This window comes from Morus notabilis, unplaced genomic scaffold, assembly GCF_000414095.1.
Source record: "Morus notabilis unplaced genomic scaffold, ASM41409v2 Scaffold1658, whole genome shotgun sequence".
NCBI classification, from domain to species: domain Eukaryota; kingdom Viridiplantae; phylum Streptophyta; class Magnoliopsida; order Rosales; family Moraceae; genus Morus; species Morus notabilis.
This window is the reverse complement of record NW_010359173.1, coordinates 1-26,910: the sequence shown is the minus strand read 5'-3', so window position 1 is coordinate 26,910 and position 26,910 is coordinate 1. Positions and strand designations below refer to the sequence as shown.

The 26,910-nt window shown below is 36.0% G+C and overlaps 3 protein-coding genes across 3 annotated transcripts; 1 reads left to right on the top strand and 2 right to left on the bottom strand.

Moving 5' to 3' along the window:
- Positions 1–9,117: 9,117 nt before the first annotated feature.
- Positions 9,118–14,118, bottom strand: LOC112090760. The gene is made up of 8 exons (XM_024162815.1): positions 14,014–14,118; positions 13,675–13,797; positions 10,741–11,094; positions 10,526–10,633; positions 10,132–10,330; positions 9,803–10,029; positions 9,655–9,720; positions 9,118–9,498 (listed from the first exon to the last, which is right to left on the bottom strand). The coding sequence occupies exons 1-8, from the start codon at positions 14,116–14,118 to the stop codon at positions 9,118–9,120; spliced, it is 1,563 nt and encodes a 520-aa protein (XP_024018583.1).
- Positions 14,119–17,412: 3,294 nt separating this feature from the next.
- LOC112090759 lies at positions 17,413–19,539 on the top strand. Its single transcript, XM_024162814.1, has 5 exons — positions 17,413–17,674; positions 17,837–17,935; positions 18,736–18,958; positions 19,158–19,236; positions 19,402–19,539. The coding sequence occupies exons 1-5, from the start codon at positions 17,413–17,415 to the stop codon at positions 19,537–19,539; spliced, it is 801 nt and encodes a 266-aa protein (XP_024018582.1).
- Positions 19,540–22,949: 3,410 nt separating this feature from the next.
- Positions 22,950–26,591, bottom strand: LOC21387224 (protein-ribulosamine 3-kinase, chloroplastic; the record flags this gene model as incomplete). Its single annotated transcript, XM_010093782.2, has 8 exons — positions 22,950–23,423; positions 23,686–23,762; positions 25,047–25,187; positions 25,528–25,646; positions 25,779–25,867; positions 25,954–26,028; positions 26,160–26,250; positions 26,356–26,591. Coding segments are annotated over 8 exons (975 nt in total), but the record flags the coding sequence as incomplete, so codon positions are not given.
- Between the last annotated feature and the right edge of the window lie 319 nt (positions 26,592–26,910).

The window sequence follows — 26,910 nt, the reverse complement described above, 5'->3', positions numbered from 1 at the left end:
AACGACATGATCTATTTACAACCGAAAAGATAGAGAAGGTAAAGTATTAGAAGGCCTTAATTCTAAGGAAATAGGAATCTCTCAAATTTGCATGTTCGGTACAGAAATTACAACTTTTTCATTTTTAGACAAGTCACTCCCAAGAGATTCACTTATCCCATTTTGGGATAGTCTGAAACCCACATAATATAATTATTAAAGATTTGTAGCATACCAAATGTCTTTAAATATCATGACCAAGTAATAACCATAATCATGGCTGATGAATAATTGCTCTAGTACTATTCCTAAGAGGATCAATCTTCTGACAACTCACAATATTAGTCATGAACGAGTGGCAACTCGTGACGAGGTCGAAGGCGAAGAGGGAGAAGAGATTGGAGAGAAGCAAGATGGCAATGAAGGCATCCCAGTTCTTAGAAGTCAGATGTCTCTTGCCATAATGATGATATGCACCGCCGTAGCCATTGACGTGCTTCATTTTCTTGCCTGCCTCTACTATAAAATACAACAAACATGAAATCATTCATAAATCAATTATCACCTTTGTCCCATTTTTGCATGTGTTTTTCATGCGCTCATCGTAAGTCTCATATATGCCTTTGTTAGTGTTGATGATATCCATAATCTGATATAGAATTGTTAGTGGTAATGGTAATTAAGGCCATTACTTGAGGCAACTATGTAAGGCTCCTTACTTTTAAGAAACGCATAACTAAACCCACATAAAAATCTTAAAATGTTGGAAGTGATCAATCCTTTTAATTAGTCCTCAACTTGTTTCGGTAACATTTCTATCACTATGTTTATTATAATTTTTAAATTTAAATGTATAATTAATAGATTTATCTTGAGAAAAATATTATGTATAAAATCTGAAGTTTGTTAAAGTTTTCTTTTTGTTTTTCTAATTATCTTCCAAGTTGTCACAGACATATTTTTAAATCTTTTCGATTAATTATCCGGTTGAAAAGAAAAAACTAAAGAGAAAAGAATATCCCCTGATAATTACTGAACGAGTGAACATATGTGATATTAACTTTCTAATACCTACACCTAAAAATTCCTCTCTGGCTTTTTCTTTAAAAAAAAAAATCCTCTCTAAACTCCAGGGTTAAATGTTGATCATATTTTTTTCCAAAGAGTTTTTTCTTAAGAGTATAAAAGTAAAAGAATAATCAATTAATTTTTAATTGTTTTACGTTTTCTTTTTTTTAGGTTTTTCTTTAAAATTTTATAAGAATATGCGACTAGTTATACTTTTTACCTAAACTAGTCAAAAACACGCCCAGACTCATTTAAAACAACAATTATATAAATTACCGAGAAAAAAGGAAGAAAAAAGAAAGGATGAAAGAAATAAGGACAAAACACTATTTTAAATAACCATAAAAAAGTATTTACGGGCATATATTTGAAAATATGTAAAAATTAAAAGTTAAAAGATGTAATAGAAAAAGATAATAGAGGAAAAAGAAGAAATTGAAAAAAACTAAAAGAAAAAATTAATCTAAAAAAAAAGAGAGAAAAAAAAAAGAAGAGACATGCAACGGGGACAACGAAACGGCCTCTTTATCAAATGGATTCTCTCTTTTAAAGAGAAAAAAATTCCTTAAAGCTCTCGCTTGTACCCATGATTCTCTAGAATTGGGGGCTTAAACTACTACAATCACAATTGTCATTTTTGTAATAACCATATTGACTTCACATCTATGTCCGACCACTCCATATTTGATTATAACAGTGAGGTTATGCTAGTTTATTTTGTTAGACCTTTTGGTGTGTTTGTGGTTATTAGAGTTTGAGATGAACTAGATTTACTCTTATCAAATACTAGTCAAATGGACAATAACAAATAAATTACAAAAATGGAATGAAGAAAAATTTACAAAAAAAAAGGTGATGAGAGATATATCTACGAGAATGGAAGGATCATTCTTGTATAATTATTAGATAACTTTTAAGGAGTGCTAATTTAAAAGTTGTAAAATATGAAGAACATAAAGATCATGGAGATAACAAAAGATTGGAAAAATTAGAAGTACCACTTATGATGGTAAAAAAATATTATTTATGTCACTTTATTAAAAAAAAAAATTATCATTTAATTAATAAAGAAAAAATAAGAGAAAGTGTAGGAAATAGGCCAAGTTGTGAAAAAATAACCCATTTATCAAAGATAAGAAAATAATAGGCCATACTTAGTTTTAAGTTTTCAATTTTCCAATTTTACCCTTATATATTATAGACTATTGATAAACAAATAGTTTGGAATTGTTTTTTAGTTGTCTTCGAAAATGTTTTCGCATTTCTTTTGAGGCACGACAATGAAAATGATTTACAAATCACGTATGTTTAATAAAAGTTTTGAAAACAAAAACAAAAAACAAAATGAGAATGAGTTTTTTGAAAAAAGTAGAAAATGATTGAAAGTTATTTTTCTTTTTCTATTTTCATTTTCTAGTACTTATCAACAATGTTATATTAAATAATTAATAATTAATAATTAATTATATTATATATTAATTAATAATTAATAAATAGATTTACTTCATAACTAATCAATAGATAGTAATTACTTAATTACTTAATTAAATATTAATTTATTACTATTAAGTTTTTAATTTTATTAATAAAATAATAAATAGTATAGTAACTAATAACGTTTAAAATCTTGAGCATGACTGAATTTTTCTTTTTTTTGCACTCGGTTCCTTAACGTTTAAAATCTTTTGCAATTTTAATCCAATTAAAACGACCCTTAAATATTGTATGGATTTAATCACGTGACTTTTTTTTAAGGCATTAGATGGTCATTTTAAAAGAAACAAACCCTTTTCAGGAAAAAAAAATTCGCCGAATTTAATCCAGAAGAACGAGAAAATTGAGACCTAGGAACACAATATTTGATTCGACTGAATTTGGGTTCCTTCATTGAAGAAAACAGAGCATCACTTTCAATATTGAGCATAACTGAATTTCCAATTTTAGGCTTTTTTCAGATTTTGGTTTTGATTGAATCTGATATCTCTAATTCATGGTTTCTTATATCTGAATTTCCAATTGGACCCGAATTGCAACGGATTTCAAATGTTAAGGAGCCGATTATAAAAAAAAGTTTTAAGGACCAATTGTAAATCATGAAAAATTAAGGGGGTCTCATGCAAAAAAGCCCAACACTTTTTTGCAATGCTGGTTAGCTTTGTTGTCATGTACTGATGTACAACAACTAACTTTCATAAATCTCACTGAAGAAAATTCACTATAATTTCCAATCACGTTCATGTAAGTTCCTTAATTTTAATCGTCATCTTATATCTTTTGGAAACTCTACATAAGGAAGATCAAAAGTTTGATGGTTTCTGGACTCAATATTGAAAACGTATTGCAGATTATTTTGCTACTTTTTAACTGAAACGTGAAACTTGTAGGTCCTAAATGAAGACTTTCTCAAATGTCATATTCACTCACATGTACTATTAGTATTGGAAAGTAGTAAGTCATCCGATTTGAATTCAGGATATGCGAAGGTGAGAGAACTCTACTCCATCCGAATACGCTGCAATTACTTATTCTCTGTGTAAAATTTCTTTTGTATAACTATTATCATTTTTGCTCTGGGCATAGTTTTCTGAGTTGGTTATCTTTTTCCTCTCCTTTTCTAGGGGCATCACTGAGCAGTTTAGTTTGTATGCTTCAATGCTTGTTATTGTATCATTAACTTTTGGATTATTTTCATTTATACCTCTAAACTTTACAATCGTTCCCCCTTTGCCCAAGATCTTTGAAAGGTCATGCTTGACGACTCCACACTTTGAATTATTCTCACTTAACCTGTTTTGTTAGGATTTCAGTTAAAAACAAAAGGAATATACCCAATCAGAGAGGCTAAGATGAGATTTAATAGTAATCCTACCATAAAGAACCCTTAATCACTATTTAACAGGAAAAAACTAGAAACTTTAACGAAAAAAATGAATGCTTCGTGCCCGATGTTCGTGGAGCTTTAGAGTCGGATTCTATAAGTGTTAAAATTCTTCTACTCTAAGGAGATGAAATATCAAAATTTCACAGCCTTCTCCGTAGCCTAGGTGGTTGGGTGTGCAACATCCTTCCACCAGGTCAGAGTTTCAAGGGTTGTAGAGGGAGAGAGAGAGAGGAAAAGAAAAAAAAATGATGTATTTCAAAATACCTTCTTTAAAAAAAAAATGAAATATCAAAATTTCTCCTTAAAAGTCTTTTATTCGTACTATTTATTTTTAACAAAAATTCTAACAGAGGGGTTAAATGAGACTAATTCAAAGTTTGAAGTAGTGAAGTGAGAGTTTTTAAAGATCAAGGTAGAGAGAGAATGATGTAAAGTTTAAGGAGCACAAGTTAGTGAAGCTTTTCTAAAAAAGAAGTAAGAGAATTGAGAAAGGATTTCTTATTATTATTTTGATTAATATTACACTATACTGCCGGGTATATATACACATTTAGGGAAAACCACAGCCGGTTATAACCCTTGATTCTAGTAACCTAAATCACACAATTTAGGAAACTGATTAACTACTGAATCAGCAAATCATGAACCTAATCAATAATTTCTACAAACAAGGAAACTACCAACTGTACACAATCTTTCCTATTATACAAACACACACACACACACACACACACACACACACACCAGATTTTCCACACTCCCTCTCAAGCTGGAGAATGTATGTCAATCATTCCCAGCTTGGATAGAAGAATATCGAAGTGAGTTCTTGGAATGGCTTTGGTGAGTATGTTTGCAGTCTGCTGTTGTGTGGGTGTGTAGACAACCTCAACAATACCTTCTTCTATCTTTTCCTTGATGAAACGTCGATCAATTTCCACATGCTTGGTGCGATCGTGAAGGACTAGATTTTTCGAGATGCTGATTGCTGTCTGATTGTCACACAACAGTTTCATCAGAGTTTTAATTGGAAGTTGTAGTTCTTCTAGAAGTCTTCTTAACCATATTCCCTCACATATTCCGTGAGGGCCTAGAATTTAGCTTCAACACTACTACGCGCAACCACCGATTGCTTCTTACTCCTCCAACTGACCAAATTTCCCCACACATAGGAACAATACCAGGATGTTGATCTCTTATCAGTCAATGAACCTGCCCAATCTGCATCCGATAGAACCTCTATGCTCCTATTAGTCCCTTTCTTGAAAAATAGGCCTTTGCCAGGAGTCATGTTCAAGTACCTTAATACTCTGTACACTACTTGTGTTCTTGATTCGGGCTGTTCATAAACTGACTTACCACGCTGACAGTGATGCTAATATCTAGTCTAGTGTGAGACAAGTAGATTAATTTGCCTACCAACCTCTGATATCTTCCTTTATTAATTGGAGCTAAATCTCCTTTAGACTTGTGAAACTGAGATTCCTTTACTCGACCGTGCTATCTCCATCCCTAGAAAGTATCTTAAGGCTCTAAAATCTGACTTCAAATTCTTGACTTAGAACACCTTTTAGCCGAGTTGTTTCTCCTTCATTATTTCCTATGACAATTATGTTACCAACATAGACAATAAGGATTGTGATCTTACCATCTGGGGTTCTCTTAATGAACAAAGTATGATTAGATTGTCCTTGTGAATATCCCTACTTCTTAACTGCCTTGGTGAACCTGTCAAACCAAGCTCTCGGAGATTACTTGAGTCCGTTCAGTGATTTTCAAAGTCTGCAGACATGTCTGCTAACACTTGGTTGCTTGAGTCCTGGTAGAATCTTCGTATATACCTCTTCCAGATTACCATTGAGGAACGCATTTTTAACATCCAATTGATGCAGCTCCCAGTCAAGGTTGGCTGCTAAAGAAAGTAGGACTCGAATGGTATTCATCTTTGCAACTAGTGCAAAGGTTTCCTGATAATCAATTCCATAGGTTTGTGTAAATCCCTTTGCTACCAGTCTTGCCTTGTATATGTCTATGCTTCCATTTACTATGTATTTAACATTGAAAACTCACTTGCATCCTACAACATGTTTTCCTTGAGAGAGTTGAGTGAGTTCCCACGTACCATTTTTCTGCAAGGCCTTTAGCTCTTCATTCATTGCCTTTCTCCATTTTGGATGTAGTAGGGCCTCTTGGATATAATCCGGTATCTGGATGCTGTCTAGATTGGTGGTGAATGCCCTGTAACTTGGAGACAATTTCTCATATGGCACAAAGTGTGAGATAGGATGTTGGGTACACGACCTGACCCCTTTCCTTTGGGCAATCGACATGTCAAGATCATCAGGTAAGCATAAATCATTAGATGAGGAATAGGATTCATTGTTACCTTGTATCACTTCATTTGGAGTTCAAGTCGGGTCATCTACTTGGCAAGGCGTAGGAAGCTCGTGATGCTCTACTAGTTTACGGTTCTTCTGACGTCTGGAGTAGACTAAGGCCCCATTCATTTCACCGATTTCTAGTTTTGCTACAATAAAAAGCTCTCAGAAACAGTCACAACTTACTTTTTTGCTATAGTAAAAAGTTCTAACATAAAGTCACATATCAACTCGAATTAAAAACTTGAATCAACGAACTAAACAGACCCTAAGAGCTCCTTGTTACCTTCCTAAGGATCCTTAGAAGATGCAGTTACAGGTTTAGGAGAAAGACTACCCACAGGCTCTTCTATCATCATACTTTCCCAAAATTGATATTCTTCTTGTAACTTCTCCCCCTGAATAGAAATTTTGGAATAATAGGGAACATTCTCCATGGTCACATCCATAGTGTTATATGTTTTTCTAGTTATATTTTCAAGCAGGTATCTCGTGTTTGTCCTGTTTTTCGGCAATGATCACACCATGACCGAGTCTTCTTATGCTTTGAGTATTGAGCTGAGTAGGTTCCTCGGGCTGCAAGGGTTGAGCTTTCGGTCCCTGAAGATAGCTGAGTCGCTAACATGAGTTTCCTTCTACTTTCCTCTCCTCTTACTTCAGAAAAGACTTCTCGAATGGATGGGAGGGGCTTTCTCCTAAGAATTCTCCCCATCACTTCGTCAAGAGATTTGTCTAATCCAGTAGGAATTTGAAAACTCTCTCCTTCTCAACAATTTTCTTGAAGAGGTTTGCATCTCCAGGACATTCCCAATCTGGGCTATCAAACATATCCAACTGTTGCCAATAATGACTAAGACAATTGTAATATTGAATCACAGTTAACCCACCTTGCCTTAGGTCATGAAGTGCACCCTTAATTTCAAAGAGTTCAACAATATTTTCATTGTCTGAATATGTTTCTTGGGCTGCCATCCATATTTCATGAGCAGTGTCATAGAACAAGAAATTTTGTCCAATTTCAGCGTCCATGATGTTAATTAACCTTGACATAACCATGTTGTTTTATGCCTTCCAGGTTCTGAACGTCAGATTATTCTGTTTCGGTGGAACAGCCTCCCTCGTGAGATAGTCATATTTCCCTTTGCCTGAGATGAACATCATTACAAACTTAGCCCATTGAAGATAGTTCTGATCATTCAGCTTGTGTTGAGTGATGAGCAGAACTGAGCCTTCTAATCTACCAGAATTCAAGAATTTTTGGCTAGCCGAGGTACCTGAGGCACTGCTTGCTTCCGACGCCATGAGGAAAAAAGGCTAGAGGTTGCGAGATGACTGTTACAGTGATTGGGCTGTTAAAACAGAGAAGGAAACAACTGGAAGCCGAAAAAAACTCCCAAACGATCAGCAACGATGCTCTGATACCATGAAGTTTTTCTAGAAAAGAAGATAATTAAGAAATGATTTCTTATTATTACTCTGATTAATATTACACTACTGCCGGGTATATATGCACATTTAGGGAAAACCACAACCAGTTATAATCCTTGATTCTAGTAACCTAAATCACACAAATTAGGAAACTAATTAACTACTGAATCAACAAATCAGGAACCTAATCAATAATTTCTACAAACAAGGAAACTACCACTGTACACAATCTTTCCTATTATACACACACACACCGGATTTTCCACAGTTAGAATAAAACTTAGCTTTTAATCTTGTTAGTAAACGTGACCTGTAAGAATCTTTGGTTGCCAAGTTACCTCACCGGCTCTCCAAAATGTTTTTCTAGAGCATATTTGGAATCTGAAGTCTTTGAATTTGGGACGAAAGAGGGATTTGAATAAAGAAATGCATATAGACAAAACGAGGAGGAATTGATCCGTTTATCCGTCTTTGAAAGTCTGGAGATGAAGAGTTTTCTCACCTTGGAATCTTATAGTGTAGGTATATAATGGCCTCCTATCAAGATGCTATGCTTTTCAATAAATTTGCTGAAAGAGAGAAAAAAAAATAGTAACAATAACATTGTGTTCTTTTAGTACTGCTTACGTGTGTTTGGTCGCAAAAATACCATTTAACATAAGTACAGACGTAGTTAAACAACTTCCAATGGGTGACATTATTTCAGAAGTAGTTCTCTTACTTCAGGTTGGCAATTTTCCTCTAGCGTTCATATATAGGATTAACTATAAACGGTATCGGTTGCTTAAGTTTAGTTTCCTGTTGAAGTCATCTCATCTTTTTCTCATATTAAGATTATATTCTGTGTAACTTTTTTTTCTAAGCAAGTTAGTTTAAATTTTATTTTTTATAAGAAACAAAAACCTCATTGGATCAAAAACAATACAAATGAAGTTATAAGATGGGTGAGAAATCCATTAGAAAGCGAAAGAAAATACAACAAAAGAAAGGGAAAGGAGAAGGCCCGAACAGTAAACACAGTAAGCTCCAAAAACTACACTCTAACAACCATAACGATTACATAATTACTTAAATTAGATTTTCTTCCCAACTTAGTATTATTAAGGACATAGGAAAGTGTTTGAAAGAGGAGTCTGTCGAAGCCCACAAAGAGGCTAAAAATTTTGTGAAAGCAGAAATATTGCTTTCTGTTTTTTATATTGAATGAATAATCGGTACATTAGGGCTCCTAATTTATAATATAACTATGAAAATCAAATCTCCTAAAACTAAGGCCTAGAGATCAGGAAAGTGATATGTTTAAATTAAATCAAATAGGGAAACATTCTATCCTGAATTGGGAACCTTATCCCTAGCAATAAATTAGGGATTTCAACACTCCCCCCCTCAAGTTGGATCATATATGTTCATCATTTCCAACTTGCTTAAGAAATCATCGAATTTTTGTCTTGCGAGCCCTTTGGTGAAGATGTCTGCAACCTGATCTTGAGTAGGAACATAGGTCATGCAAATGATTCCCTTCTCCACATTTTCTTTGATGAAGTGTTTATCCACTTCCACATGCTTGGTTCGGTCATGTTGGACTGGATTGAGGGATATATTAATTGCCGATTTGTTTTCACAGTAGAGTTTAACCGGGAATTCTACTGTAACTTGGAGTTCTTCTAGTAGTTTCCTCAGCCATAGTACTTCACATATTCCTTGGGCAACCGCTCTAAATTCCGCTTCGGCACTACTCTGAGCCACCACATTTTGTTTTTTGCTCCTCTAGGTTACTAAATTTCCCATACAAAGGTACAATATCCAGAAGTAGATTTCCTATCTTCAATTGAACCTGCCCAGTCTGCATCTATATAGACTTCTATCCCTCTGCAGTCAGTCTTCTTGAAAAATAATCCTCTACCAGGTGATCCTTTGAGATACCTGAGTATCTTGTATACTGCCTCCAAGTGAGGTTCCTTTGGCGAATGCATGTGTTGGCTGGCCACACTAATTGCAAATGCAATATCAGGTCTAGTATGAGACAAGTATATTAGCTTGCCTACTAGTCTCTGATATTGTCTTTATCAACCAACTTCCCATCGTCCACGATTTTCTTCCCTGCTTCAATCGGGGTGTCACTTGGTTTGCATCCAAGTATACCCGTTTCTGTGAGAAGATCAAGGACATATTTCCTCTGGGAGACACTGATTCCTTTATTTGACCTAGCAACTTCCATTCCCAAAAAATACCTCATTTGCCCCAAATCTTTCACTTCAAACTCCGTAGCAAGAATACTCTTCAACCTCTCCATTTCTGCTACATTATTACCAGTAAGGATTATATCATCCACATAAACTATTAGGATTGCCCTCTTCCCATTTTTGGCTTGTTTGAAGAACATACTATGATTTGATTAACCCTGTAAATATTCTTGATCCTTTATCACTTTTGCAAACCTGTCGAACCACGCTCTTAGGGACTGCTTAAGGCCATAAAGTGATCTCTTGAGTTTACACACTCGCTTGTCTTCCTGCCCTTTGCTGAATCCTGGCGGCATGTCCATATAGAGCTCTTCTTCTAATTCTCCGTTCAAGAACGCATTCTTGATGTCGAGTTGCTGAAGGGGCCAATCCAGATTAGATGCCAAGGATAGAAGAACCCGAACCGTATTTAACTTTGCCACATGAGCGAATGTCTCGGTATAGTCAATGCCATAAGTTTGTGTGAAGCCCTTGGCAACAAGTCGAGCTTTGTATCGTTCTATCGTTCCATCTGCTCTGTATTTAAGGGTAAATACTCACTTGCAACCCACTGTTTTCTTCCTTCTTGGCAGCTCCATTATATCCCACGTCTCATTTTTCTTCAAAGCTCTCATTTCTTCCATGACGGCATTTCTCCACTCTGGAATGGCTAGTGCCTCCTGCACATTCTTTGGAATTTATATACTGTTGAGATTAGAGACAAAGGCTCGGAAAACCGTAGACAAGTTTTTTTGTGACACAAACTTGGAGATGGGATGAAGTGTACATGATCGTGGCTTTTTTTTCTGTGAGCTATGGGAACATCAATATCAAGAATTTCAGGGGTATTAGAGATACCTTCTTCTGTGATGGTCTCGGTCATACCTGGATCTATCACAGGGTTGGATTCTCTTGGTGCTTCGGAAGTGAGGTTGTCTTGATATTTTGACTTTGGCCTTCTTGAGTAGACAAGCAGCTCCCTGTTCTTTTGCTTTCCCACATCTCCCTCTGAGTTCAAGTGTCCTTTTGTATATGACATATTGGAATGAGAAGGAAAGGTGGTGGTGTTTTCCGTGTTTAGGATATACTCAGAAGGAAGAAGTTCAAAGTCCACTAAACAATCTTCATTAGAGATCTCCCCCTGAAAAGAAGTTTTTTGGAAGAACGGAGTGTTTTCAAAGAAGGTAACATCAAGACTAACGAATACCCTTTATGTGGAGGGCTCACAACATTTGTAGCCCTTCTGTGTGGGGGAATAGCCAATGAGGACACACTTAGTAGCTCTAGGATTTAACTTACTTTGATTTTGAGAGTGGACGTGAACAAATGCGGTACACCCAAACACCTTGAGGGGTAAAGTTGAGGGTAGGCGTGAAGTGGGAAAGGCTTTTATGAGCAAATAAGAGGGGTGTAAAGAATTATCTTTATTGCACTGAATTAAGGTTTACAGAATACCTATAAATACAGAGACTAAGAAACTATTCTAGGAAAGTACATAAAACGCAAATCATCCTAACTATTTAGTGATTGGGTGATTGGTACAAGAGCATGTACCTTTCCTAATAGCTATAGGAACATCAAGATCGTTAAAGAATTCAGGAGGAATTTTTTCAGGCAATACTGAGGAAATATCAGGTTGAGAAGGATTCAGATTGCCTGACGTGTCCATAGACTCATAATTCAGGTTATCTGATTGATTCAGAATCAAGGGATTAGTCGGTCCTCTGCTCTTTTGATGATTCTTTCTCCTAGAGTAAACAAGAAGCTCAGAATTACATCCCTTAGGATCGGTTGGTAGTATTTCTCGCCCTCTGGAAGACTCAACAATGGCTGGCAACATAGTACTAGGATTAGTAGTATTCCTTTCAAAAAGATTTAAATTTATCCTTTGATTAGGTTCGGACTCCACAGGTTTCGGTAAAAGGTCTGGAATAACATCCCAAAAATTTTCTTCCACGCTTTTGTTTCTCCCCCTTAAGAAAATTCTTTTGAAAATAAGGTTGATTTTCAATGAAAGAAACATCTAAAGTAACAAAGATTTTCCTAGTAGTAGGATTAAAAAACATAAAACCTTTTTATTTGGAGCATAGCCAATAAAAACACACTTTTCAACCCGTGGATCTAATTTTGACTGTCCTTTGCTAGACAAATGAACATCACTTTTAAGGGTAAGTTTGATTCAAGATGAGTTCCAAGGAAAGTATATTTTAGAACTTAAGAGGTGTAGTATAATTTAGGACACGAGTGAGCATTCTATTAATTAAGTAACATGCTGTTAAAACAGCTTCTCCCCAAAGAAATTTTGGAACATTCATTGAAAACATTATGGCATGTGAAACTTCAAGTAAATGTTTGTTTTTTTGCTTAGAAATTCCATTTTGTTGAGGTGTATCAACACAACTAGATTGTTGATGAATACCCTTCTTTTTTAAAAAATTTCCAAGTATTTCTGAATAATATTCGGTGCCATTATCACTACGAAGAATTCCAATTTTAGTTTGAAACTGGGTTTCAATCATTGCATAGAAATTTTTGAACAAAGATTCAACTTCAGATTTTTCACTCATTAGGTAAACCCAACATAAATGAGTATGGTCATCAATGAAGGTGACAAACCATCTTTTGTCAGAAATCGTTTTGATCCTTAAAGGACCCCAAACATCACTATGAATTAAGTAAAATGGTCTTGAAGATTGATAAAACCTTGAAGGATAAAAGGTTTTATGACTTTTTGATAGAATGCAGTTTTCACAATATAATTGAGAACAATCCAAACCTTTAAATAACATATGAAAGAATTTCTTAAGATAAGGAAAACTAGGGTGTCCTAGCATATAGTGCCAGAGCATTACTTTATCCTTAATAGGAATAGAACTAATACTATTAAGACCTTGAGCTTTTTTACTTAGAGCTGTCATCTTCAAAATAGTAGAGACCGTCTATTATCTTAGCACTGCCTATCATCTTCCCTGAATTCTGATCCCGGAACACACAATGAGATTCAAAAAAGGTGACACGACAATTAGAGTCTTTTGATAGTTTACTAACTGACAATAAGTTACAGGCAAGTTTTGGTACATGAAGGACATATTTTAGGGATAAAGTTTTAGATAAATGTATCAAACCTTTGCCAGCAATTGGAGAAAAAGACCCATCAGCTATACGGATTTTTTCATGACCAGAATAGGGAATATAATTTTGAAACATATTAGGTAAACTAGTTATATGATCAGAAGCTTTTGAATCAATGATCCAAGGAGTAGGATATGGGGATAAATGACTAGATAGAGCCCTTGAAATCTTACCCGTTTGAGCCAAAGAAGCATTAGGAGTACTATATAATTCAGATTTGGATTTTAGCAGCTTTAGAATGCGATCAACTTGCTCATTACTGAAAGGGACAGACTCGGCCTCATGTGCAGCAGGTGTACGGTTGAATCTCCCTTCATGTTTTCCCTTCCAATTTGCTGGTTTACCGTGGATCTTTCAACAAGTTTTACGAGTGTGTCGCGGTTTATTACATTAGTCACACCATCCATGTCTTCTCATCTGGTTTCCTTGTAGTGTCACGGCTGATATAGGCTTCGGCTGTGGTAAAGCATAATTTTCTATGTTATTTCCAGAATTTCTAGAGACCTTCTTACCGAGCATGACTAGGCGGCGACTCTCCTCCAGACAAACTTCATAAAAGACTTCTCCAAGAGAGGGCATGGCCTCTAACCTCATCAAATTCCACATTCAAGCAAATCAGAAAGTTGAAAATCCGGTTGTCCTCCACGGTTTTTTGGTAGTGATTGCAGTCTTTAGTAGATTTCCATTCATAGTCGCTGAATAAGTCTAAATCCTACCACATACGTTTCAGTGAGTTAAAAAACTTGGTAACATTATCCTCACATTAGTGGATTTCTCCGAGTTTCAGCGTTAATTCAAACACTTGGGACTGATTTCCCAAATTTGAATACAATTGGTTGACGTTGTCCTACAGTTCCTTGGTAGTGTGAGAACACATGTAGTTTGAACTGATATCCTCCTCCATAGAATTCACCAGCCATGTCATTACCAACGAATTCTCAACGTCCCAAATAGGATAGGATGAATCTGTAGCAGCCGGTTCTTTCTTTTCTCCAGTTAGGTAGTCGATCTTCCCCCTGCCACGAATATACATTTTGACAGACTGTGACTAGCGTAAAAAATTTTCTCCATTCAACCGGATGTTAGTGATTTGAACAAAGTGAGAATCTGGATTAGAAACATGAGGCCTACTAGGATTTTATTGAATTTGGGAAGGAGATGGCTAGTTTACTAGAATGGTTGTTGATTCAAAAGTGTCAGACATGGTTGGACAAAAGAATGATTGAAGGGATTTTCTGGTTTTTTTTTTCCTTTGAATAAAGGTTGGCGGCTAGGGTTTCTATGATACCATATGAGCAAATAAGAGGGGTAAAAAGAATTATCTTTACTGCACTGAATTAAGGTTTACAGAATACCTATAAATACAGAGACTAAGAAACTATTCTAGGAAAGTACATAAAACACAAATCATCCTAACTAATTACACTTTATTCTAGTGGACTAAATCTTCCTAATTCCAGCCTATAATAATCTTTCTATTTACAGCCCTATGATTCGGTACATTTACTACCGAATATTCTATTTCCAACAGCTTTCTTTAGAGTATTGAGTGGAGTTTCAAAGGATAGGACTCGACTAGGCATCCTATTGATAAGATAGGCAGATGTTAAGACAACATCTCCCCACAACATTTTAGGCATATGGGCAGTAAACATCAATGCTCGGGCAACCTCAAGCAAGTGTTTATTTTTCCGTTCGACTACATTTTGTTGGGGAGTGTCAACACATGAACTTTGGTGAATTATTCCATTTGCCATTAGAAAGTCCCCTAAGATAGTGTTAAAATAATGCGTCCTATTATCTGTTCGCAAAATCTGAATTTGAGTTTGAAATTACGTTTGAACCATGGAGTAAAAAATTTTGAATACTTCACGGACATCCGTTTTGTTTTTCAGGAGCTAGACCCAACAAGTTCTACTATGACCATGTAACACTCTGAAGAATTAAATGAGATTAATTAAGATAATTGAGATTTATTAGTGTGCCTGATCTGAATTAATTAATTGGTTATTAATTAATAAATGTTTCTGGCGTGTAAATTTAAGTAATTCTAAGGTATTTTAATATTCTCAGTATTTATATTTTTACCCAGAAGTGTGTATGAGCACTCTCTAGACTGTTAATTTAAACATTTTGACACCTGTCCATTTTCTTTTCATTTTCATTTTCTTTTCCTTCCTTTCCTTTGTCCTTCCCGTGCACTCTCTCTCTCTTTCACTCTCTCATTCTCTCTCGCTCTCTCTCCCTCTCTCCCATTTTTGTCTCAAATTAACCGGATCTCGAACCAAAGAGGAATTTCAAAGAGTTTTCAACGTCAAGAGAAGGATTTGAGGTAAGATTTCTGAATAACTTCTCTTGAATCTCGGCTTTTTGGATTTAAAAACTTATTTTTGGTTCGAAATGGATTTTGAGTAAAACTATGGTAGAAATTGGAGATCCTGAGTTCTTTGGACTTGATTTAGTACCTAGAACCCGAATCTAGTAGTTGTCCCTTGAGATATTTTGATTTGAAACTAGATTTGCAGGTTTTTGAAGTGATTTTGTGAGTTTTCTCACACTGGTGTTCTTCACCGGTCGACCTGTGTGGTCGACCGGATTTTATTGGCCTTACCGATCGACCTGTTCGGTCGACCGGATTGCACACCACCGGTCGACCGGTGGTGATGCACTGTTCTGTCACTGTTCGATCGGTGTAGACGGGGTTTTACCCTGTTTGGCCTGAAAATGCTGTTTTGACTTCAGTTTTCGAGGAGAACTCAAATTAGCTTCATTTGGGGACTTAGAATGAATGAATTAGCATTTTTAATCCATGTTTTGAGATTGAAAACCCTTGGAATGATGATTTGAAACATGAAATGGTTTGTGAAACCGGTAATTGAATTATGACACACTAATAGGGAATCAAAGGATGTAATTGAAATTGAATTACTTTAGGAATGCGAATTGAGTCCTAAAGTACTGTCTTGTATCAGTGTTAGCTGAGGACTCGAATTGAGTGGCTTGAGGAAGCGGAAGCCGGAATAGTGCACCGCTAGCCACAAGTTTGATATTTACGAGGTATGATTTCTTATCATTTTCTTTGTGAGCCTGATTTTAAAAGAGTTTTGGCCTTGTAAATGCTTTAAAAAAAGGGCTTGTTTGCGAAAGAAAAATCTTTAAAACCATGGCTTGTTGTAGTTCATGGGACTCATGGCTTGTTGTAGTTCATGAGATTATAATGAACGATTTTATAAAGTTTAATGAATGATTTCTTAAGATAATAGATCTTGCGAATCGGTAAACCGCCTGATGGCCAAGATAGGATGTGGAGAGTGCATCCTTGGGCCAGAACCCAAAACCTGGCCCGGGGGTGATATGGCTTGTGCACGTGGTTGTGTAAGTAATTTATCATAGTATAAATTACTTGCTGATGCCTGTAATACAGATATTTTCAGATATATTTCCTTTGAGAAAAAAGATGTGAGGTTCCGGCTGTTGTGTTGGAACTGAATGTCTTATTTTATTCACTTATCCATTTATTTATTTACTTGCTTATTTTTTTATTCATTTATTTATAAAGTTATTTCAAAATATATCATACTGGGCATTTCGCTCACGTTTTATTATTTTATAAATATTAAACCCCTTCCAGGAAATTCTAGAAGCGGTGCGGAGTAACTGAGTTAGATTGCTACCACCCGTATTTGGAGAGGATTGTGTTTATCCTCCTTGATATAAATGTATCTCCTGTAAACTCTTATATTTGGGTTATTAGACTGTAGTTGATGTCTGTAATGTTATTTACATGTGTTATGTATGTATGATAATGAAGATCCTGTGGATAGATCATGTAATTTATTTTATGCACAATAGTGGGGCTCATTCAGAATTTTCCTTTATTATCATGCGTTTAACTCCTAATTGAGCTCCACGTCACCGATCCCTGCCCCGAGGCGTGTCAGAGTGGTATCAGAGCCCTTAGGTTAAGAAACCACAAGATTGTACATACATGTGTGACATCAGGAATCCATTGAACAGTCTAGTTTCTTTTCAGTTAAAGAAGATGCCGCCGCGTCGTAGGTCGGTTAACAACCCGGCACCACAGAACCAGGAGTTCATGGATGCCATGTATGCTGCTTTCCAAGGAATGACCACTCGAGCTCAGAATGAGCGACCGACCGAGGATAGGAAGTAGGGTTATTTTTGAGAATTTTGATGTGCACCAATCCCCACGTTCAATAGTGAGAGAGGACCCCAAGAGGTGGAATTCTAGTTTGATTCCATAGTTAAGCACTTGAATACTATAGGAGTGCCGGATGAATATTGGGTTGAATTTGCGGTGTACAAGATGGAAGGCCAAGCGAGCACTTTGTGGAAACAGGTGATGAGAAGGCTTAATATTGCGGAAATGAATTGGGAACAGTTTGAGGTTCTCTTCAATGAACAATATTTCCCTCAAAGCTATAGGGATGAAATGGCAATGGAGTTTATGTCCTTGCTTCAAGGTGATATGTCGGTGAAGGAGTATGAGGCAAAATTTAATGACTTGTCCCGCTTTGCGTCATTTCTTGTGGAGTATGAGCATTTGAAATGCCTGAAATTTGAGAAAGGTCTCGAGAATTATGTAAGGAGACCCTTAGTGGCTGTAAGGATCTGAAATTTTCGAGACCTGGTGGCTGCTGCTACAAGTGTGGAACAAGATAATTTAGCCTATCAGCAAAGCAAGGAAGTAGCTAGTCGAGTTTATGCTTCTAGTTGACCTATTGCTTCAGGTGGGCCACAACGGAGTGATAGAAGAAACCGCAATCAGGGACAGATTAGCGGGGAAATGATCAGTGGTGGCAGTAGTTCCCTTGGAAGTGACAGGAGTGGTCCCTACAGCCCTAAATGTCATTATTGTGGGCAAGTTGGCCATATTAGGAGGAACTGTCTAAATCAGAATCAGCCGCCGACTCAGTAATCTCAGAGTGAGGCTTCTTATGGTCAGGAGGACCACCGCAGTTTGTGCCGCCTTATCAGCCACAACTGTCGATGCCATACCCTCCTGTGTTAACCTACCGTCCGCCTCAATATCCACAGTTTCGGCCTCAGGCGCCAGGACCATTTTAGATTCCTCCGCCACAACAATATAGGCCATGGACACAACACCCCAATATTGGTGATAAAAGAAATGGGAAAGCGCAGGGACAAGCGTTTACTTTGACCGGAGGTAGTTCTTGAGGACAGGCTAGCAACACGGTGGTTGAGGGTATCTCTCACTCTTTAGCACATGTGTTGTTTGACACTAGTGCTACACTCTTTTATATCAAGTTCTTTTGTACGCATGTTCAAACTGAAATATGAGAACTTGGAAGTCCCAATGACGTTGAACTCCCCACTGGGATGTGTGGAGGTGTTGAATGTGTGTAGATCGTGTGAAATCACGATTGGGGGTGAGCGATTAAGAGTCGACTTGATTATCCTTCTGATGAGTCTGTTTAATGTGGTACTCAGAATGGATTGGTTGTTAAAATACTGTGCAATTGTTGATTGCTACCTTAGAAGAGTGACTTTAGTGACAAACTCCAGAGCGGTGATTGCTTATCAGGCAGACATGAATCAGAACGACTGTTGAAATTCAACGTTAGAGGACGTAGGAATCTAGCATGTTTTTCATTCTTTCTTACTTTAGAAGGTGAACCCGAGGTAATTGGAGACAATGCGGAGATTCCTGTGGTGGATGAGTTCGCGGATGTATTTCCTGATGAGTTACCTGGTTTGCCGCCGAATCGGGAGATTGAATTCTGCATTGATTTGGTTCTGGGAACGGCACCTATCTCTATTCCTCCATACCGGATGACACCTGCTGAAATGAGAGAATTAAGAAAGCAGCTCGAGGAGCTAGCGAAAAAGGGGTATATAAGGAATAATACTTTCCCTTGGGTGCACCTGTATTATTTGTGAAGAAGCACGACGGATCTCTTCGGTTGTGCATCGACTATCGTCAATTAAATGGGGTAACTATGAAGAATAAATACCCACTGCCGATGATCGATGATTTATTCGATCAATTGGGTGGATCCCAGTATTACTCTAAGATTGACTTGAGGTCAGAATACACCAGCTTAAGATTAAGGAGGAGGACATTTCGAAAACTGCCTTTAGAACTCAGTATGGGCACTTTGAGTTCCTGGTAATGCCGTGTGGGTTGACGAATGCCCCAACTACATTCATGGATCTAATGAACCGGGTCTTCCGGCCGTACTTAGATCAATTCGTGATCATCTTCATCGACGACATTCTGGTCTATTCGAAGACTTGGGAAGAACATGAGCAGCATTTGAGAATTATTCTTCAGACTCTTCGTGAGCACCAATTGTATGCGAGAAAGGAGAAGTGTGACTTCTGGCTGACGAAAGTGAAGTTCCTTGGTCATGTGATATCAGGACAAGGAATTTCTGTGGACCCTTCCAAGATCAAAACTGTGCTACATTAGGAAAGGCCGAAGAACGTGGCAGAGATTCAAAGTTTTCTCAGACTCCCAGGGTATTATCGACGTTTTGTAAAGGACTTTTCGAGCATTGCTGCACCGATGACTCGGTTGACCAGGAAAGAAGTCAGATTCGAATGAGACACTGAGTGTGAACATGCCTTTCAAGAATTGATGGTAAGGCTAACAAATGCACTAGTCCTTATTATTCCCAACTGCGAAGAGGCATATGAGGTATAGTCGGACGCCTTGGGGAGTGAACTTTGCTGTGTCTTGATGCAAGATGAACGTGTGGTAGCCTATGCATCTCGCCAATTGAAGCCACGTGAACGAAACTACCCTACTCATAATTTGAAACTAGCAGCGGTAATATTTGCTATGAAGATATGAAGATGTTATCTCTATGGAGCAAGGTTTCAGGTCTTTTCTGACCATAAGAGTTTGAAGTACTTGTTTACTCAGAAAGATCAGAACCTCAGGCAGAGGAGATTGGTGTAGTACATGGAAGATTATGACTTCACGCTGCAGTATTATCTAGGGAAAGCTAATGTGGTAGTTGATGCTCTTAGTAGGAAGACGTTGGGGACTTTGGCGTTATTAGCTCTGGAAGACTGGAAAAGGACTGAAGTGGTGAGCGAATATGAACTTCAGTACTACGAGGATTATAACCAGGCAATGGGGTATAATCTGATCCCCACACCGGCCCTTGTGCAGCAAGTTAAGCAGAATCAATGGCAAGATCCTCATCTGGTCAGAGACTGTTGGGTATCCGGATGGTATACTTGCCACATCTTACTCTGATGTCCGATTTGCGTAAATGAGAAGGCGTTGGAAAGCTTATGAAAGGTTCTACAGATTTGTATAAAATAAAGGAATAATTTCAGAATTTTAAAGGTCCAAAATAGAGTTGAAAATTAACGTCATGAAAATAGTCTTTTGTCTAAAAAGAAAAATCAAGAAAACCTTAGAATTTTCCGAAGATACTTAATTCCATGCATTATAACATGAAGTATATCATATCATGAACATATATTCATTTATCAAATCATCTAAAAAAATGAACATATATATAATTTCTATAAAATGGCATGAACTTGTTCTCGACACCTTGAGTCCTCGTCGCGTTAACCTGTAACAAATAACGCAACATGATGTTAGAATTAACTATATATAACACCATAACATTATTCAAGTTAATTCCTAATATCTATTTCTAAGAATTTTATTGGTTTAGAAAAATGGGTGTTACAAAAAAACTCAAATGCGTTAAAAAAATCCATTTTGTCAATTTCTTTTGTTGTGTTAGGGTTAGAACTTTTCCCCCAAAAAGAAAAATCTGATAAAAAATCAATCTTCATTGTAAATTTCCATGGTGAATCACTCCCAATGGCTGCAACATGGGGAAATATTGGTGATTTTAATCTTATTGACAGTAAGTTTGCTCATTCTTTTCTTTATTTGTTGCGTGTTTCAGAGAATCAACCCATAGCCCCAATCAAACCCAAATTTACCAGATTCAACGCAAATATACAAAAGCTTTGTTGTCTAATGTTAAATGATTTACCTTATACCGAATGCAGCCATAAAATTGTCTTCCCGGATTCTTCTTCATGTGTGATGTCTTCACTACCGGATCCAACCCACATCAATATTGAATAGGACCTAGGATTTCTTCGTTTACTCAACCGCTGCCACCACTGTTTGTACTGTAGGAACTTGCCATGGATGAACAAGGTGAGGAAAAAAAAGAAGCAAAATGGGAACGGAGAAGGTGATTTTTTTCAATAAAAATGGGGAATTAGCTTATTAGGAGGGTAAAAGCGTAATTACACTTTTAATTCTCACTAAATAAGTGACATGTGACATTTCCGTCACTCATTGTAACAGAAAAATAAAACTTGTTAACGGAACAAAGTTTGGGGAGAACGAATGCTACTTTTTAAAATTCGGGGGAATTTTTAAAATTAATCCTAGAAGCAACATATTCCTATAAACAATTCACGTTTTATATTCACTTTTATATTGTTGTATTCTCTCCAACAATTGTCTTCTTCAGGTTTTTATTTGGTTATATTGCCTTCTCATGAAAATGTTAGCTTTCATGTTAAACTTGAAAAATACTACAAATTACGATCGAGTATAACAAGTGTCCAATTTGATATTTAATTGCTATTGGCGGATTATTAACTTTTTATTCAATAATTACAACATTAGTGTTTAACTATTTTAATATGTTCACATTTACAAATTTCATAGCTTAATAATTAGGAATAAATTTATGAATAGTCCCTGAATTCTTTTCTCTTTCTAGAATTGGTCCCTATACTCAAATTTGTCTCATAAATAGTCTCACAACTAAAAAAGTATCTTATAAATGGTCCCTCTATTAAAATTTTAGATGGAAACTATTAAATTGGATGGTCGTTATAATTTTTGGGCTATTTTTAAGGTTTAATACTTCTCTTACTTTTTGTCTTGTTTGAGATCTCTAAATATTTTTTACTTCTTCCTACAACTAATCTCTAAATTTTTATTTTTTATCCGAGTGAATTTACGTTTTTAAATAGATGTAATACCTCTTACACAGTTAAGATAATTATTGTGAGAATTATTATTGTCATTACAATTTTTAAGTGTTATATAGTTTATATACTACTTTTTTCTTATGCACTTGTATCAGTGTACGCTACAGCAAGCTTTTATTTTTGTTTTGCAACTTTTACTACTCCATGTATTGTGCATTAGGTTTATTATTATTACTTTTTTCAGGTGAATGCATTATGGTAATTAAGCTATGGGTTATTCTTAAAAAAAAAAAAAAATTGCTATGGCTTATTATACATAATCAAATCAAATCTTACGATAAAATAATTTACCGAAAAAGAGGGTAGTATTTCTTTTGTGGTACTTTTTTTTTTGTTTTCAATTGGTAAGGATAAAGTGAAGGTGGCAATATCCATAAAATTAGAAAAAAGAAATAATGATAATATTCCCTTTAAATAACCCCAACGTAAGAAAAAAGAGTTTAAATTCTATCTACTAATAAAGAATATATAGTTTAGTTATTTTATAAAACATATATTGATTCAAACAAAACCCAAAGGAAAGGAAAGGAAAATAAGAACAGGCACTAATGTTAGAGGGGAAAAAAAATCAGCTACTTGATATAGAGAGAAGAAAAAAAAAAAAAACATTCAAGAACTGATTTTAGAGAATGGAAAAAAAAATCTTAAAAATAAAAATTATGGCTATTATTAATACCCCTTAAAATAAACTTATTCAATTCAGGGACTAATGGGACAAATTTAAGTACAATGACTAATTCTCTAGAGAGAAGAATTTAAGGACCTCTCATAAATTTATTTCTAATATGATAAAAAGGAGATACAACATTATAAGATAAAATTACAAATCAAATATGTTATTTTTCTACTTCTTAGTAAAGTTATAGCATAGACATCTTTCGGGGCGTTTTTTAGGCCGCCAGTGCATACAAAGAGAGGAAGACTTGACATGGTATTGAATTTCACGTCTGCGCGAGTTTTTAACTACAAATCCACTTGAAAGAAACAAAAGTTACCGATTTCGGATGGTCAAGGAAACGACATCAAGTAAACAAGCATCCAAAAAGTAGGAACATGTATGCATATTACGTAGACTTGAAGCTTGTCAGAGCAAAGAATTTAGGAGGAAAAAAAAAAAAAAAAAACAAAGAAGAAACAAACAATCAGACAAAATAATGCCTAGGCCTTTAAAAACCGCAGATAGTCATCTATTATAGTCATGGCAGATGAACAATAGCCAGAACCAAAAAGATTGTAATGATTCAAGTAATGGTACAGCAAATAAAGATCTCTTCTCTTCTCAAACCCTGGTTGCTTGGGCATCACCTGAAGAAATTAAAACAGTGAAGAACCAATTCAAAAGTTGAGTAGTTTGTTGAAAAATGCTTGGAGGCATTAGTGGTGTCTAACACCAAACCTAATAGAAGGTGAGCCTCACCTGAGGGCCAATGTTGTGGGACCCATCATCTACTATTATGTGGTGTTAGACACTACCAGCGGTGCCCATAGCATTGTTCTAGATATGGTTCATACTTGTACGTTAACAAGGCCAATAACTCCTATAATATCATGCTTGTTTCCTATTTACCTCGAAATAGGCATTGTAGAATGATCCTCCAAAGCCAGCACACCATGACATTCCAAACTCCGCCTCGTTATGTCCATCTATAGGGAAAGACAATCAACAGCATTGATGTCATGAATTTAAACAGTAATTCATAATTATAGTGAGGACACAAGATAGGTTAGAAATAAATAAGTTCATTGTATAGTGTTTTACAAGTTCTATTAACCATATAAACAAATCTAGTCGTGCTACTATACTCGAGGCATATAATCATTAAGTGTAATTTAACTGTTTCAAGTATGTTCATTATTATTTCACGTTTTACATTGGTAAGCAAATAAAGTTCCAGTATGCCTCAATCAACAAATGCACAGTAACGATTAAGAAGTATATTCCTCAAAAAATTTAAGTAACAGAAAAACACATAAGATCCTTTCAATAATTTTAGTCAACGCCCTTCATTTTGGTATATTAAAAAAATGTCTATTTTTTGAAAAACAAGTAAATCACTTATTGTCTTAGAGGTCAATCACGGATTAACTTGGTGGTCAATTACTGATTAACTGATATCAATCATTGATTAAACAAAAATCAGCGAGTGATTTACCACCAAATAAATTAATATTTTCTCAATATAAATTAGTGATATACTCCATAGACTATCAATCAATGATTTACTCAAATTCAATCATTGATTTACCACTAATCTCACTCTCTATCAGCCTCGTGACAGTGTCAGACCTGAGGCACGTGCCTGCATGCCCTTGGTGCCACTTGCAACCTCCCCCACAACGGTTGTTGGCCTCTCAGTGTCGGCATCAAAGGGGAAGAAGGGGATGAAGAGAGGAAGAGAGGAAGAGAGGGGAGGGAGAGAGCAGCTAGTAGGGGGGAAAAGAAAGGAAGCAGACCGTAGGAATACGGGAGACCGTAAACGAAAATCGGCTGTTCTTTAAAAACTAAACTCACAGGACATTGCTTAATTTATGTGGCCAGAAACGGCTGTTCTCTGCAATTTCTCTTCTTAAAAGTTGCACTAACCCCCTTAACTACACTTCTTAGTTTCCTCTTAAGCCTACAGGTATTCCCTAGATCTCGTAAAATCCAAAAAAAAAAAAAAATTATTCTAATATGACTCTTTTGTCTTCAGTGTAACACAACCTCAACTTGTATAATTTAAATCTTCTTAAGTTCCCATCATCAAATTTCAAACTTTTTTAAGTAACTAATATTAGAAACCAACAGCAGTCCGAAGAATTTAATGCTTTCAAAAGATTACCATTGCATCATACGTTCTTCTGGATTACAGGGCACATGTAGCTCCTGAAATAATTCACATCCAAGAATATATTCTGGCACAAGAAGTTAAATATATAACAACTTACAATAACATGCAGGGTCGACTATAACAGGCTCCCCATTTTTGTCGGAGCTGATATTTCCGCTCCATAAATCTCCATGCAACAAGCATGGCTCTATTATCACGTCATCAAAGAGTGGTCCCATACTTTTCACCAACCTCTGTCCTGAAATAAACAATCAAATATCAAGCTCATCAAATTTTTGCTGCTTTTTTTTTTTTGTCTTTTTCTTCTGATTCATAAGGAGCCTAGGCTCTCTGGGAGTTAGTGAACACAGACCAGGTCCAGAAAGAATAAATCAATAATGAAAGAGAACCTTAGACTCCATAAATTTTAACTTCTTAACTATTAACCATAGAACCTGAACCAGAGGGACAATACACCATTCAAATTGCACAGCGTGCCACCCTTTTCATGTTGCTTAAATACCATAAATGATAAATATAGTTAGGCATGATAATTATGATGATTTGAATCACGTTAAAATTTCCAATAACAAGGTCACCTTTATCATAAATGCTACTATCACCATACTGATCTCGTGCTAGCTGCAACTGAAAACCCAATCTATGCTCCCCGTAAAACTGAATCCAATCTGATGTCCAAGTATTTACCTGCGGAGTGCTGCAAGGTAAAAGAATAAACCACTTCATTACAACTTAGTCAGCATCCTGACAATACTCCTATTCTGTTTAATTCCACTGAATTGCGTGTTCACAAGTGTATATAATGCTTTTGCATATCCCATAAAATTACCTTCCAATAGTGTTGTCAACATCAAAACCAAAGCCTTTTTCAGATTTTCCAGCTTTATGCAATTCAGCTAGTTTCGTCCCGAGAACAGACTGAAGACAAACAAATTCAACAAAATTGAATAGCAAATTATTTCGAGTGATATTAGCTTTATAGCAATGATTTCAATATCCCTCACCTGATCGCCTCTTGACGCACCAAATTCAATAAATTCCATGATGATGTACGAACCACCTGTAGGTAGTGACCCTACCTTCAATGCTCAAGAACAAGTTCAACTGAGTACTGCATTCATCTTGCAAACTCAATGTTGATACTTGATATTGAATCCTAATTTGACAATTATGAATCTGTTACTACATAAATTGCTTTAAGTTTCTACACCTTGAATGGCTTTGGTACACGGATTGATTTGGTTTCATACATGGCATTCAACCCAAGAGCTTCTCCCTCAAACATTGATGGTCCAATACTCCTGATTCATGTTTTAAATGACTTGATTAATATATTATAGAGACTCAGAGACGCAACTTGATTTTGGATGGGAAGTGCACATACAAAATGTCTGAACATCAAATACCTATTTGTTTTTACAAAGAAAGAACCAGCATCAGTGTCGTAACGATTAGCACGGTTGATGCAGCCGCCGCCTACAGAACTAATTCTTGTTATTTCTGTTGCTTTTCCTTCTGAGAGAATCCATTCTCGGATTGGGTCATCACTCATTGCCGCCACTGTCAAACAACTCAAAAAAATACGAGTTACTGCACAGAACACATGACTTGCTTTTGGAAATTTATGGCAGAAGAACAAAGCCTAACGACTAGTTGTTCAATGAAATATGTTCCGTTACAGTTCTACCTTTTATTATTTCTTTTAGGACAGAGGGCCTAAAGAGAGAAAATATTGTGCATGTAGAATGAAGCAACACCTCAACAACAGTAAAGTTCTAGTCAGGCTAATTAAAATGTGATTCTTACACTACGAGATGTGCCTCCAGAACATAGGAAATCATCAATACAAAGAGAGAAACAAACTGTTTAAAGATAACCGTACAGGTAAAATACTAACTTCACAGCAAATCAGACACTAAGTAGAAGTAACTTTCTGGTACAAAAGGCAGACACAATTTCAT